Here is a 14253-nt window from a genome sequence, read left to right on the forward strand (position 1 = left end):
TCTTCTGAGCTATAAAAACTCCACATTTTTCTAGCTGTCCTCTCTTGGAAGATCCTCTCTGCCAGCACCTGGAATAAATGAAATCATACCTTCTCTCTAGCTCCCAGAGGCTTACATTTCTGTATGCCTGCACACTACTTGTTACACTGCAACAGGAAAGAAAAATAACATTTACTTAATCAAAGCCACTGAAAAGAACAAACTGAAGGGGGCCTATAGGGATGCTGGGGAGGGACTCTTCATTAGGGACTGTAGTGATAGGACAAGGGGTAATGGGTTAAAACTTAAAACGGGAAGTTTAGATTGGATATAAGGAGGAAATTCTTTCCTGTTAGGGTGGTGAGGCACTGGAACAGGTTGCCCAGGGAGGTTGTGAATGCTCCATCCCTGGCAGTATTCAAGGCCAGGTTGGATAGAGCCTTGGGTGATATGGTTTAGTGTGAGGTGTCCCTGGCCATGGCAGGGGGGTTGGAACTTGATGATCTTAAGGTTTTTTCCAACCCTAACTATTCTATGGTTCTATTTCTCCCCTCCTTTTTCAGTGCCTTGTGCTACAAGCACTGCCTTCTGAGCCACGTTCAAATCTTGAGTCCTTAAATACTTCAAACTCTTGCTTACCAGTACTCCTCATGTAGTCTGATGCTATACTGGTTAAACACATGGGGGAAAATTGCAGGAATTAGTTCATTCACTATTTCTTTCCCTCTATTTTCCTTCAAAGAAACAGAATTGTTTGTTGTAAGACACACTCTCCAGGTAGAAATGGACTGGTACAGAAGGAGAGATTAAAACTTTATTCCTTAGGTATGGTGACAGTGACAACAAAAAGTCTTCTCAAAGACCTTTTGCTTTCTACAGAATAACCAAGTTGTATTTGAGATCAGAAAAAGCAAAGGCTATATATCCTCATTTAGTAATGAAGACATGTTCATCTCTTCTGAGAATAGATAAGGTACAGAACTGAGGCACAGAAACTGAAGAATCAACTACATTTAGGCAGCTAGGTGAATGAAGAAAGTGCTTTTTGGCGGCCTTGACTGTTCTCTGTGCACTCCACCCATTGACTCTAGAGGGAGCTCAGAGCAGTTGCACCGGGGTTTACCGTTGCAGGCTTGGAATTCACCTGGCTGAACCTGCATCTGTGCTGAAATTCACTTACGATCATTAAGCTGAGCTGAAAAATGCACCAGGCTTTTTGGAGTTGCAGCATAGCCAAGAAGCAGCAGACATGACTATTTTCCCTCCTTCCATTTTACTCACATATCAAATGCACAATAGAAAATGTTACAGGAAAAAACCCCAACCCAACCAACCAACACACATTTTCATGTGTTCCCCATAGAGAGGAATTAAAGGTAAATATATATATTAAAAAAATAAATAGTCTAGGTCATAAAATGGGGAAGAATGAGTGGATCCCAAAAGGGAAGAATGAAGGAAAAAGCCACTGGTACGCTCAAGGGTGGAGAGAACCTCAAGAGAACTCACAGAGCAAATAAACTCCATACAAATTTGAGTAAAAATTATTTGAGAAACAGAAAATGGAACCACTGTGTTACTCCCACCTGCTTCCTTAGACCATTTTTTTCATTTACACATCTTTTGGAATGTAATTTCTAAAACATTCACTAAACAGGCTTCTACTTACATATTTCCAGGCACTCTGTGCCACTCACTCTGTTCTCCTGTGAGTGAGGTATATAGGAAGCCTTGGAATAAGATGAACACAAATCACTTCCAGGTGTTGGTAATAAGTGGTTTTCTGCTTCCTGGCATACCAGGTAGAGAAAGAAGCCCCATCCACTCCATTCTTGCCCTCCTGATTACTCTATATTAGCATTGAAAATCTCTTCTCTATCTCAAACACAGAATCTCAGAGCCCTTTGCTATCTCTTGGCTTCAAATAGGCATTCTCTGTCACCAGTTTTCAAACCACCTTCCACTTGGGAGTCAGTGACTGATGCTTGCATTAAATTTAAATCTCTCTCCCTGCACACATTGTTCTTCAGTTGTATTTGCACAGCTGGAGCTCATGGGCAACTCCTTCCTCTACCACCCCCAAGAAATCAGAAAGCAGAAGCAAACAACAGATACTCATATGGCAATAGAGGATAAGGGGTGTCACTGCACTGCAATGGCCTGTAACCTCCACTCAGGCAAACAGCTCTGCCACAGCCATCTCCTCTGACAGCTGAGGACTGATGCCTTTCAAGGGTTAAAAACTCAGCGCCTGTATCTGGTGCATAAAGGTAATGGAAGTTATGCCTGTAACTGCACAGAGCCTACGGAGTTGAATGGTCTGCAAAGTTTTTAGATAGATGTATACATTCATTGGCATCAAGTTTAAAAGAGAACCTTGTTTATTAAGTCTTATCAGAATTTAGCCCTTAATTTCTGAATTCTTTTTGGCATTTATACCAATGCTGGTATTTCAGATGGCCTGTGTTTCTGTCAGGCAATTTGATTTTCTACTCCTGTGTTCTATCATAGAAGCCTTGGAAGCTTTTCCAATAGATTTTCGCTTGCAATGACCTTCCCTGTTATAGTTAAACAATTTTAAAAAAAAAACCAGACCCATATTTCCCTATGCTTCAGAATCAGAAAAATAATGAACAGTCATTGTACAAAGATGCTTTGTGGCCAAATGGAATCTTCAGTTCTGCTCAGCAAAATAGGGACCTGTTTCCTTTTTTCTGGTTCAGTACATAAAAGCTTTCAGGAGCAATGCTGTTAAAACTGATGCTGTTTTCAAAAGAGTTTCAGTTCCTGCCAAATTGAGTTCTCTGTGAATGACAGTTTATCAAGGAGAGGGAAGCTGGATTTGGGGCTACAGCCACTGTGCTTTATCCGACTGGTACTGATCACACATGCCTTTGTCCTGAGTGAAGTGCAATCTGACATCAAAGGTCAGGATTTCATGTCCCTGTTCCCAAAAGGCCAAGTGGAGATGTGGGGAGTTCTTCATTGTCGTGCACTGATTGAGCAGCAAGTTGAATTTCTGTGGCATCAACAAAAGCTCACAAAACAACAGCAATGTGAAGCTTTTAACAGAACAGTGGCTCTAATGAAGCAATTAAACAGACAGTTGAGGAGCACCTGAACACACAGTGCATACATAAAGAAAACCAGCCAGCCACAATTCCCTCTGGATGCAGATCTCCCTCTGTCCTGAGTTTGTAAGACTGTGCAATCTATTATATATGTGGGCAGTCCAGGCTATGGCTTGGAGCAAACAGTGGTAAACTGCACTAAAATGAGAAAGAAGGTCATAAACCCAGCCATCTATGTATGATGTTATTCCTACAGTACTAAATACAACTCATACCACCAAAAAGAAAAATGTGCCAGGATGCAACATGCACTGCTTTCAAGAAAAGATGCTTCCACATATAAGTGGGAACTTGAAAGAGCACAGAAATACATTTGTGAAGCCTATTTCAAGGGAACTAGATAATAAGTATTTAGCTGTAAATTTAAGCCTTAGATCATAAGTGAATAAATATGACCATGCAACTAGCAGTCTGAAACTATCTGCAGCCTAGGTTGCATAGTAAGCTTCCTCTTTTGCAAGCATTTCACCAGTCTTATTAAGGAAACTTCTGAAATTTCTATTGTTACTTACCGCAACATTGTCATAGTAACAGGAATCGTTATTTTCAATGTCAAAATCCGTGAAATTCAGTAGGACTCGGTGGCTGGAGTCAACTTGGATAAGCCAAGAACAGTCTGTGTTATTACCATAATGTTGAGGATAGTTTGGAGAATGGATTTCCCCACTCGTAGCTTGGAAAATACCACCACAGCCTGAAAAAAACATAATCAATTTTAGTCACAAATACTTCTGCTCTTAGTGAGAATCCACATCTATTTTTAAGCTACAAACACTTCAATCTTTATATTTTTTACATTAAACTTTTTCAAGATGAGTGCTCCAACTGTTCAAGTGTCCTGTCCACAACAAAATTCAATGGAAATGACTATCAGAAAAGTATAACTTTATCATTATTTGTGAATATACAATAACACTGCTTATGAATAACATTTCTTTCTAATCCCAGTCCAGTAGTAGGCTGGAGCATTTGTGCTGGTATTCCTCTATCCTAGTTATTGTAAAAGTAATCAGAAATACCATCCATATGAATGTGGCAGACCTAGCATACTGAGAAAGTGATGACCATGCCTAGCTGAGCACAGGGGTGAGAAAACCACTTCTGAAAATACCAAGGCAGCCAGGAGTTCCACTTTCTGTGTGAGCAGAAAATGATGGCAAGCCTCGAGTTTCCACTTCTCTATCCACACAGCAGAGGGCTTCCCAAGGACTCCACCCTCAGGTATTTCTGACCAGAATAGCTCCAGTGCTCATGAATATCTAAATAGCCTGGAAGGATAGATCCTGTTTGGGAAGTGCCAGGGCTTTTAATAGGACTAAAACAAGCAAATGGAATTGTGTATGTTGGAAAGGGATGGAGGAGGGTGAGGGAAAGATATTGGGACTGCTGTAGATGGAAGCAGTCTGCTAGAAGGATAAATCCTGTACTGTTATTTCATTCTGGTCAGTGAGTATTTTAGAGGCTAGAGAGGGGATGGAGTACAACAGGCAAGCTGCCATGAAGGGATGCGAAAGCTACAGGGGGCCTAAGTAGAAAACATAAGCCAGAAGGGAATTAATTCAAAGGACCATTGTAGACCTCTTTTATTCAAAACAGAATCTTGTGCCTTTCTCATAAAACTTGTGAGAAAGGAGACGTATAAACCTTGACAAACTGATGAATCAGTGTGCTTAATCAAGCAAAACTGCAAGAATTAAAATCTGCCTCTACTTACTTTTAATTGCAATTATTTTCTGATAATTGGCCTTTTCATAAGAACTCCCATGTAGAGGGATGTGGTCAAGCCTTTTAAGCCTGTCTCTTCTTTTACTGATTACCAGCAGGGCTTTGAACAAATAATCACATGTGGGATGGACCTTATAAAGTTCAGGTATTTACTAATCACTCCAAATATTTTTGGATTCTGCCGAGTTCTCCCAGTTAAGCCACGCTCCCAGATATTTTTCATTTCACAATTTAAAACCAAGAGCATTCAGCTAATAAAGGAATCTGTGTGGGTGAGTGGGTGGGAAGAACTGCTGGCAATGCAGAAGTTCTTTTCTGATTACAGGGATGTCTTAATTATGTAAAGAAGGAACACCACCAAGGTAGACTGTTACAAAATACATAAACAGGCCTAGATCTGGGCTACTCAGACAATTTTCTCCTCTGTGTGTTTGTCAGCATCTCTTAGTGTTACCAAATCCAGTAAAACCCAAATTCTCCTTCAGCTTTCAGCCCTATGCTGTTTGCCTACTTTCAATGCTAGCATGGCTGATCCTTGATTCTCAGACTTCTTGAATTTCTCATTGTATTAATCAGCATACTCACCACCAGGATTTTCTTGCCAGGAGGCATTAAAACCTTTCTCTGTCACTAATATATCTGTCTTGAAACGGACAGTGGCTGAATTGCCAGTAGTAGAGACCCTCAGTGGGTTCTGTGCTGATCGTGGAACACACAGCTGGGCCAGTCTAGGAGAGAGGAAATCAGAGCCACCGTAAACCTATAAATGAATGGAAGAAACACTGTCAAAGTTTATCAGAGACCACCTGCCAAGCAGGATACATGAGAACTGTTCAGATAGGAGAAAAAAATTAATCTAAATATTGAAAGTGATTCCACATTTTGAAATGTAAAGCAGCTAGTAAAGTTACTTTCTCTGCAGGTTTACTTGGTACCTGAACTACCTGGCACAAGTATGAAATTCTAGATGATTTCAAAACAGCCGTGCATGAAATAAGAATTTTCTGCTATGGGGACTCTGTCACATTCTTTTTGCTCCATTCTTGCAGGGTTGGCACCTTGTTTCTGTGGCAATAGAAAACCAGACTTTTTGTGTGCTTCTGCAAACAGACTGTATCAGCATGTGCTGATATTTTGCACCCTTCATGTTTAAAGGCACAGCTAAGACTGATTTTTAAATTGAGGCTAGATTTTATCACTTTTTCAGATGAAACAAAAAACTTTGCAATTTTATAGATTTCAATGGCAGAATCAACATCTGAACTATGGGATTTTGGTGAAGTAAATAGTACATGTGTATTATAAGTACATATAATTAAATATTTTGATAATATTCTTTGGAAACAAGGATATATATCATACGTATTTGCCAGAGAAGACTTTTAAGAGTAATTATTTCCTACTCAGAAGACTGTGCCTCAGGCAGTTATAAACCAGAAAACCACCACTCTCTCAAACATCACCAGCAATATCGTGTACTTTATAACGCATTTTTAAACCAGTTGAAGTGAATTAGGTGGCAGTGCTAAAGACTAGTTAATCCCGTTTCTTGTTTTCCATACAGGGTGTGGGATTCTAGTTTAAGCCCATTTATAACTGGTGGAACTGTCTCATCTTCCTTAATCTTCCTTCTCAAAGCTGAAGAAAACACACCCGCTCAGTGCAGTTTTCAAATCCAGTGATTTTGGTGCCTATTGCCTTCAGTGGATGAATTTTTTTGGCTTCTTGCATGCTAATGAAAAGCAACCCGATATTAAGAGTCTCCCGCCTTCCATTGGTGTGTCCCTGGTAGGACAGCAGCTGCAAAAGTCAGCTTGACATGAAGCTCAAATGGGAAAACTATGAAAGAGAGACACTGAATAAAGAGTGTGCTATTGTCTTTCAGCAACCGAACTAGTGATAGATTCTCATTTTATTAGCATATGTTATGTATAAATCCTAAAGCTAAACCTGAGTGGCAAGTTCTAACAACAGAAGCAGGGAATAGGAAGATAAGGCAAGAAATCCCATCAGGGTTTTCCCACCAGTGGTATCTCGTGCCTTCTCCAATATTTTATTAGTTTGCTAAACATCAAAAAGGCCAAACCCAGAAATCCATTAATCTCCCTCAGAAATGACAGTACTATAAGAACCAGTCTTCTATATGGCCCTTTTGCCTCTGATCACTTCTAGATGAGGGGAAACTCAATATTTTAATAAGCCCTGCCGGATACTTTTAACCTCAGAAGAAGTTTGGGTTCTGTCCAAGCTAAATATCTGTGCAAGTCTTACAAATAGCTGGGCTAGTCCCACCACCTCCAGGGCTACGTGTAGTGCATTGCTACGTAACTTGATTGATTGTGTGCTCACTTAACTGCTCATGGTGCCTGACACTGCTCTGCCATTAGAGGTATAATGGAAAGAATTTTTCTTTAACTAGGAAAACTACTCAGTGACTCCAGAGTAACGTGAGACCTTAGAAGCTGAAGCTTGCATCCCCAGAAGAAAGAAGGAGGAATTAAACTTTTATGAATGTCACAGTGTGTTAGATGCTCAGAAGACTGTGTTCTGCTTTAGTGGCTGATTACACAGGCTTAATAGCTTAAAGATTTTTATTTTGACTGAGACATCACTTTCTTGCATTCTGTAGGGAGCCTGCATGACTTGAATGGATAATGGTTCCTATGTCTAATGGATCATCTTGAGGCATTCAAGAGAAGTCAGTATGGATGAAATTGCAGCTCAGATTAAGAATCTGTAATGAAGCAGTCACAGTCTGGGGAAGAAGCATGTTTGTCTGCTGCAAGCTCAGTGCCTTCAGAAAAATCTTACTGCTTGACTGCCTGTGGGGCTCAGTGACAGCTGCATTTGTCAGAAGTCTGTTCAAAATGGTGAATTTTAAAATGTGTTTGTGGTATAGTCTCTGAGTCAGAACCACAGCATGAGATCCAGCAGGAACACATGCTCTTAATCATCTAAACCAGCCCAGAGAAGCAATGTGGCAGAGGAAACAGTAGGAATTTCTAATATGCATCTAATAAGCACCATGGACCAGCCTCTCATATCATCCCTGGTGCCTCCCTGGGGCCATCTGCGCACCATGGGCAAGGGGACCAAACCCATCTCTGACATAAACACTGCTGACTTCTAGTATTACCTCAGAAATGAACTCTTGTAGTTGACCTATTGGAAGACAATTAGAGATGGGAAAGGAATACTGATAGAAATCTGAGGTTTGTGGGTCTCTTTTGCATTGTTAACTGTGCAGCAATGGCCTTCTGCACAGTTTCAAAATAAAAAGCTCAGTCAAAGGCATGATCTTTACAGTTAGGAGTGTATTTTCTTTTTTTTCCCCTTATGCCATTTCAATTAATCAGATGCTTTCACAAGGGCTGGAACAAAAACAAGTTAGAGTGTTTCCATGACAAAAACCAATAAAATGTTACTTTTGGCTACAAAGAGGAAAACCAATAGTTACCACATGAAAAAAAGAAGAGGGAAAGAGAATGGATGGAAAGAATGAATTCCAGGGTGTGGTTCACAAAGAATCACAGGATGCCTGAGCTGCAAACAGATAAAAATAAGAATAAAAACATTTACTCTGACCAGAGTACCTGATCCAGAGATAAAATTTAGCTGGACGGCATAGCGGAGGTGCCATAAAGCCCCTGGTTTTAATCTGTTCTTATCATTTGCTTCTGCCCCGTTAGCTCCATTTATTGTTAACAGTCAGCATTCCAGAGTTATGAGCAACAGAAAGCTGTTTTTATGTGGTTGGTCACCCTCATGACACAGATTTTCTGGGAATACAACTGATCCCCACTCAGATATAACTGCCAGCAAAGAGAGAGACTGGCTTTGACAGAGAATTAAGAATTATGGTAATACTTGATGTTTCTTTATATTTAAATGAGAAGACCAAAGCATCTAATAAAGACTTGGAAGTGCAATAGATTGTCAGGGTACCCTCCTTTTCAGCTCAGAGCTACGTCTTGCTGTGGCAGAATATAATCATAGTTCACAAAAATCTGGTCCATGTTAAAGAAAGTTGTCATAATTCAAGAAAGCAGACATGCTCATTTTCCTCTACGTACGTATTTTCGATAGAAGCCATTTAAATGTAAAGATTTTCCTTGTGTCCAAAATGATGACTTCTATTTCCATGAAACATTTCTAGAAAATACCTTTAAGATCAATTTAAATTTTGATTCTGGATGTTTGTAAATGGAATAGAACCTGATAGGGAAGAGAGAATGAGTGTAAGAGTGTCATAAAAGAAACAAGGAGAAGGATAAAAGAAGAATATGTCAAACACTTGAGCATGCAGAAGCCACATGGAGAACTTGAGGATTTCACATACAAAATTTTCATTTAACTATTGTTGCACAATCTTGTTGAAACATATGGCAGTCCTGGGATACTGACATGGAAGGCACAGCTTGTTTCGGAGGCATTGACAAAGGGAAGGGAAGGAAGAGAGCTGCTGCCTTTCACAAGAACAAATATGCTTCAGAAAAATGTGCAAGAGAAATAGTCAAGAAGTGATGGTATAAATACAGTTAGTGGCAAAGGTGCTGTAATGGGAAAGATGTCTTGGAATGTTCCTGCAATTCTGTGCCCTCACAAAGGGATGAGTGTGTTTCTAAGCAAAAGCTAAATGCATCCAGGTGAGCAGGTTTTGTGATTACTGGGGAACTTTTATTACAAGACAACTTCTTATTTCAGAGAGTAGGGAGAGTTAATGGGACAGGGAGGAATAGCAGAGTGCAAAGCTACTTTAGGACTGATTTTGACTTCCTATTAAAACTGGAGAGTTATTTGGCTTGGGAGAAAACAGGAAGTGGTAGAACTATTCAGAGATAAGGAAAAAGTGAAATCAGGAGAATAATTATGAGAAAAAGCAGATTTTAAAACCTGAAGAACTGATAGACAGGATACTCGGGAAAACAATGTGAGAGTGAAAAAAGTTTGGAACCTTATTGATCACTGAAACACACTGTGTCAAATGCACACCAGGAATCTCTCTTTTTCTCGCACTTTTTCAAACATCTGTGTGTGTCTTTGTTAGCCTGGACCTACAGGTTGCTAGCCTGTAGACAACTACAGGAAAGAAGATGACAAGGTAGAGCAGCTCCTGAAAATGGTTAACCACATTTGGTTTTTTTTTCTCTACTAAATCTGAGTTATCATCTGTTTTGGGCAGACTTTATCAATCATGCTGTGAATGTGTAATTCTGTAATAAAAGAAAGAAAGTATGTATGTGTCAAGGTGTTTAAAACTCCACCAAACACCTGCAGTTTGGCAGGGGAAGCTGTTTGCTGCCAGGCAGAACCTTTGATCTTGTACTACGACATGAACCAGTTTTCCCCAGTAAGTTGATTGATGTTAGATTCTCTGTCAGCAGATAGAGACAGGTGTTGGGAACTGGATGAGTCAAGGTTAGGAGGTAAGCAACTTAGAGGCGTGTCAATTCTGAAGGCAGGGAAGTTCAAACAAACAAGGTGGGCATTTGTGGTGATGAACAAGTAAGGCTGTAAAGAACTAAAAGCATAGCAAATAAATTTGAAACGGTAAAGAAAGAAAAGCCCAAACCTAAGGCAAATACCTTGCTCAGGCATACAGAGCAGCAAACAGCAGGATCCTCTTAAACAAATTCTTTAAGCATTTAATGTCTGGCAACCCACCCACTGGTTTTAGGTCAGCCCTCCCCACTAGTCAAAAGGTTGTCAAGCAAATGGTTGCCAGTCATCTCTACGCTTACTGGATCATAGCAGAACCTGCGTGCCCACCTGCAGATGTAGGCATTGTCCTTGTACTAGTCAAGAAATGGTCAACTACAGCAGACTTAGATTTGTAGCTGTTTAATGGACTCCTTTGAGCAACAGAGGCATAACTGAAGCTCACAGGCAGATTAGCTTCAATCTTGTCATTTTAGGCACAAACAGCAATGAAGCTGCAATACAACAGACTTCATCAAAACCCAAACCAGCCAACACAGGCCACCTACTCACAGGCACTGGTGTCAGGAATGTCACATACAGTCATACTTCTCAGTGCTGCTGCTAGAGAATTCATGGAACAATTTCTTTACTCCCAGATCCTACAAAAGTCCCAAAGCCAATAGGATACTCAAAGCACAGTGTCCATTTGGTCAATTTCCACTTCATTGCTAAGCTAGGGTAGTCTGCTTCAGAGTCAAAAAGCTGGAGTTTAGTTATATATCTCTTCTACTCATACAAACGCTTAGCCATCATCTATCAGCAACTGTATATTTAGGATCTGAGTTAAGTCTTCCAGGCATATTGCTGATGAGTGCACACTAAGGAGGAATCAAAGCTACAAAGGTCAGAATAGGCAGCAGTGAGTATGTGTGGGTGCTGGACAGAAAGCTGTCTAGCTGTATGCCAGTCACACATCACATCAACCAGCAGAAGAGTAGAAAGGACCCAGTGAAGTGATATAAGATCTCTTAATAAATCTTTTGTGTTCATTACAAAAACATTTAAATGTCACCAATGTATTAACATTGACAGACCCAACAACTGTACCTCCATTAGTGACATCAAATTTCCCTAGTGAATATGATCTAGAAAATCTATACTTCTAAAGAATTTCTCCATGAAATTATTTCCTAACCCTTCTACCTGCAGTGGAAGTCTATTCAAATCTATTAGCTGGGACTGGTCACCTGGCTGCTTCCCAGCATGAGCATAAAGGTATTGTATATGAGACCATCTAGTTTCATGGGTCTCTGACAGGTCAGTAAACCCTTAGAAAGGTCCTTTTTCTCCTTGTCGACCAACCTAAGCCTATTAGGACACTGCCTCTTCTTTACTCTTTTTAATGTGTAAAAGGAATCTCCATAGCTTTTAGTGCTCAGAGTTATAAACCTCCCCCTTTCCTTGAAAGGTGCTACATGAGATCTCAACTTAGTTACCCCTCAGTGATCCATTATCTTCCTTTACATCAAAACATTTTAATCTCCATGGTACAGCACCCTATTACTTAGTTCTTTGTAAAATGTGGACTTTACAAGACTGAGTTTTTCAAAGAAGTTTTATCTCTTGTTAGGAAGTGTACAGTGCCTACCATCATTATTCATTAAGGTATACAGACTCCAAAGGCATAAAAGCAAAATAATAGTAAGAACATTGTGGCTTCTGTGACAACACCTGTGGAACCTAACTGTAACCACAGCAGAAATGAGAAATTGCAGTAGAATTGTTTGTTCTGCTCTGTCAGTTCTTGGGATTATCTCTTCCAGACAAAAAAAAAAAAGCATGTAACTTCTTGAGGAGTAAAGCATGTATTTTTTCAGGAGTAAATCTAATGTTCTTACCTCCAAAACATCATAGTTGCAGTCTGGGTGATATTCAACCTGAAATTCGTGAATGGTCAATTGGATGCTGCTGCCAGGTGCTGTGTGAATGTACCAGATGCATTCCCTATTGTTTGGGTATCTGTTGGGGTAGCCAGGGCTGTGAAATGAACCAGAAGGGCCAGAGAATTCTCCTCCACAACCTGACAAGACAACAAAGCAGCCCATCAGTGAGGGACTCTGGAAAATCTCACCAACAGCTCTGCAATGAGGACAGGCATTAGTATCCATTTCATGCACAAATATGTATAATGGGTTTGAGGATCTGCTCTATCACAGGGAACTGGTGTCTAGCAAGGAACTCAGAAATGGCAGGGTAGACCTGTTGGCACTTCCCAAGCAGTGAGCACTTCGCCTCATGGTTTGGCATGTTTCTCACCATACCTCAGCATCTGCTTTGAAAGCTGAAGAAACTGAGGCTCAGAGGAAAAAAAGAAAATGAAAAAAGACTTTTTTTTTGTTAATTTTATTATTGGCCTCTAGCTTAGCTCAGCTCTAGAAAGCTGAACCAGATCCTTCCTTAACTGTTCCTGACCTCAACTAATACACAAACTAAGTTATCGTGGGGAGGGCTTCCCATTGTTGTAAAAATGCTATTTCCCACTGCTTTAGAAATCATAAAATGAAAGACAATGCAATTTCCCTCAACCCGCGGAGTGCGATCATAAACTGCCAAGTCACAATGGATAGACTGGTTTTCTGACATTTGGTAGATTTAATGTTCTTTCTATTCAATTGTAACTGTGCAATTGTAACTGCGCAATTGTAAGACATGGCATGTTTGAAAAGTTAAGTATTTTCTTTTCAGGTGAGAAATTATTGTCCTAAACTCACTCCTCAGCCCCCTGGGTGATTGAGTCCTTGGTTATCATGAGCTAGATTAAAAAAATTAAAATATGCAAAGCAATGGATTAAATGCAGGCCCTGATTTGACAGCACAAAGCAGCTGAACACCTGAGGCTGCAGTTTTGGCACTGTTTTATGGAGATGTGGCACTGTTCTCCTTTCCTTGAATTTGAAGGAAGACGCTCTCCCTGACCCCATCCCTGTGTGCAGGTGTTAACAGGGTGGGAAGGGCAACAGCCCCTTCCAGTGTTAGGCCAAACTTAGATCAGCTGCATTCATGGTGAAACCTCACCTTTAGAGAAGCCAGTAGGGTGGATCAATATCTTTCACATGCAGAAAACAAGGGAATTGTGGGTCGATCTGCTTTTATGTGTGTGTGTTGCTCTGCCTTGCAGCAGCATTTTTTCCCCCTCTCTACATTACAAGCCCTCAAGTGCTTCATTTAGGGACTAACTAATCTTTTGCTTACACAGCTTTTATGGGGTCACTCAAGCATTGTAAGTAAAGCCCACACTCCATCAATCTCTTCGGCTTCATCTCCAGAGGGAAGGTTCTGTCACATAGCAAAAAAGCCCCCAAATACTTAAAACCATCTAATAAACCATGAGCTCTGTATTCCCAGAAGCAAATACTGCCTCCGGGTATGTCAGAAGTGATAAATAGCATCTATATCAGACCTTTCAGTTACAGGAGATATTTTATAACATAAACCAAATGAACTACCCTTCTCACCTGCTCAACTAATCCACACAGATGTGTGAAACTCCCCTAATCTCTATTAAGCCTATGCATAATTTCAACAAGGTATCTTTGGCCACTGCTCTGCTTAACACTTTTTTTTTTTTTTTCTTCAAGAAGCTATAAATCAAGATCTTAAATTAAATGCAAATACTTTCCTCAGCACCTTCTGTGACAAACTTGTGGTTATGGAAAAGTGGCTGCTCATCCCCAGACGCATTTGCCATCGTATCTACCATGGGGTCTTTCAACCTCTCACTGGAAATTTAAGTTTGGCTTTGCCTGGCTTTGCCTAGGACTTCTAAGACTGCATAATACAAATCTATGAGAGGAAAGAGCAGCAGGCCTGCCAGGGAGCAAAGCAATAAGCTATTTTAAACTAAATCAGTGTCATCTAAATACAGATGTGAGGAAAAGTCCAGCCATGCCAGCAAGGTAACACAGATCTCTGTCTGTGTATCACCCAGTACTCATGG

At 40.3% G+C, this 14253-nt stretch overlaps 1 protein-coding gene across 2 annotated transcripts in view; it reads right to left on the bottom strand.

Moving 5' to 3' along the window:
* CUBN (cubilin) overlaps positions 1 to 14253 on the bottom strand; it is a 143516-nt gene that overhangs the window by 65148 nt on the left and 64115 nt on the right. For both annotated transcript variants that reach the window (XM_061346130.1, XM_061346129.1), the window contains exons 29-31: positions 12155 to 12336; positions 5421 to 5595; positions 3623 to 3804 (exon numbers count right to left, since the gene is read on the bottom strand). In XM_061346130.1, the coding sequence (XP_061202114.1) occupies positions 3623 to 3804; positions 5421 to 5595; positions 12155 to 12336 (539 nt within the window). The remainder of the gene's footprint in view (positions 1 to 3622; positions 3805 to 5420; positions 5596 to 12154; positions 12337 to 14253) is intronic.

This window comes from Neopsephotus bourkii, unplaced genomic scaffold (genome assembly GCF_033783945.1).
Source record: "Neopsephotus bourkii isolate Nb327-2 ecotype Australia unplaced genomic scaffold, CSIRO-AGI_Nbou_v1 NB_257, whole genome shotgun sequence".
In the NCBI taxonomy this organism is placed as follows: domain Eukaryota; kingdom Metazoa; phylum Chordata; class Aves; order Psittaciformes; family Psittacidae; genus Neopsephotus; species Neopsephotus bourkii.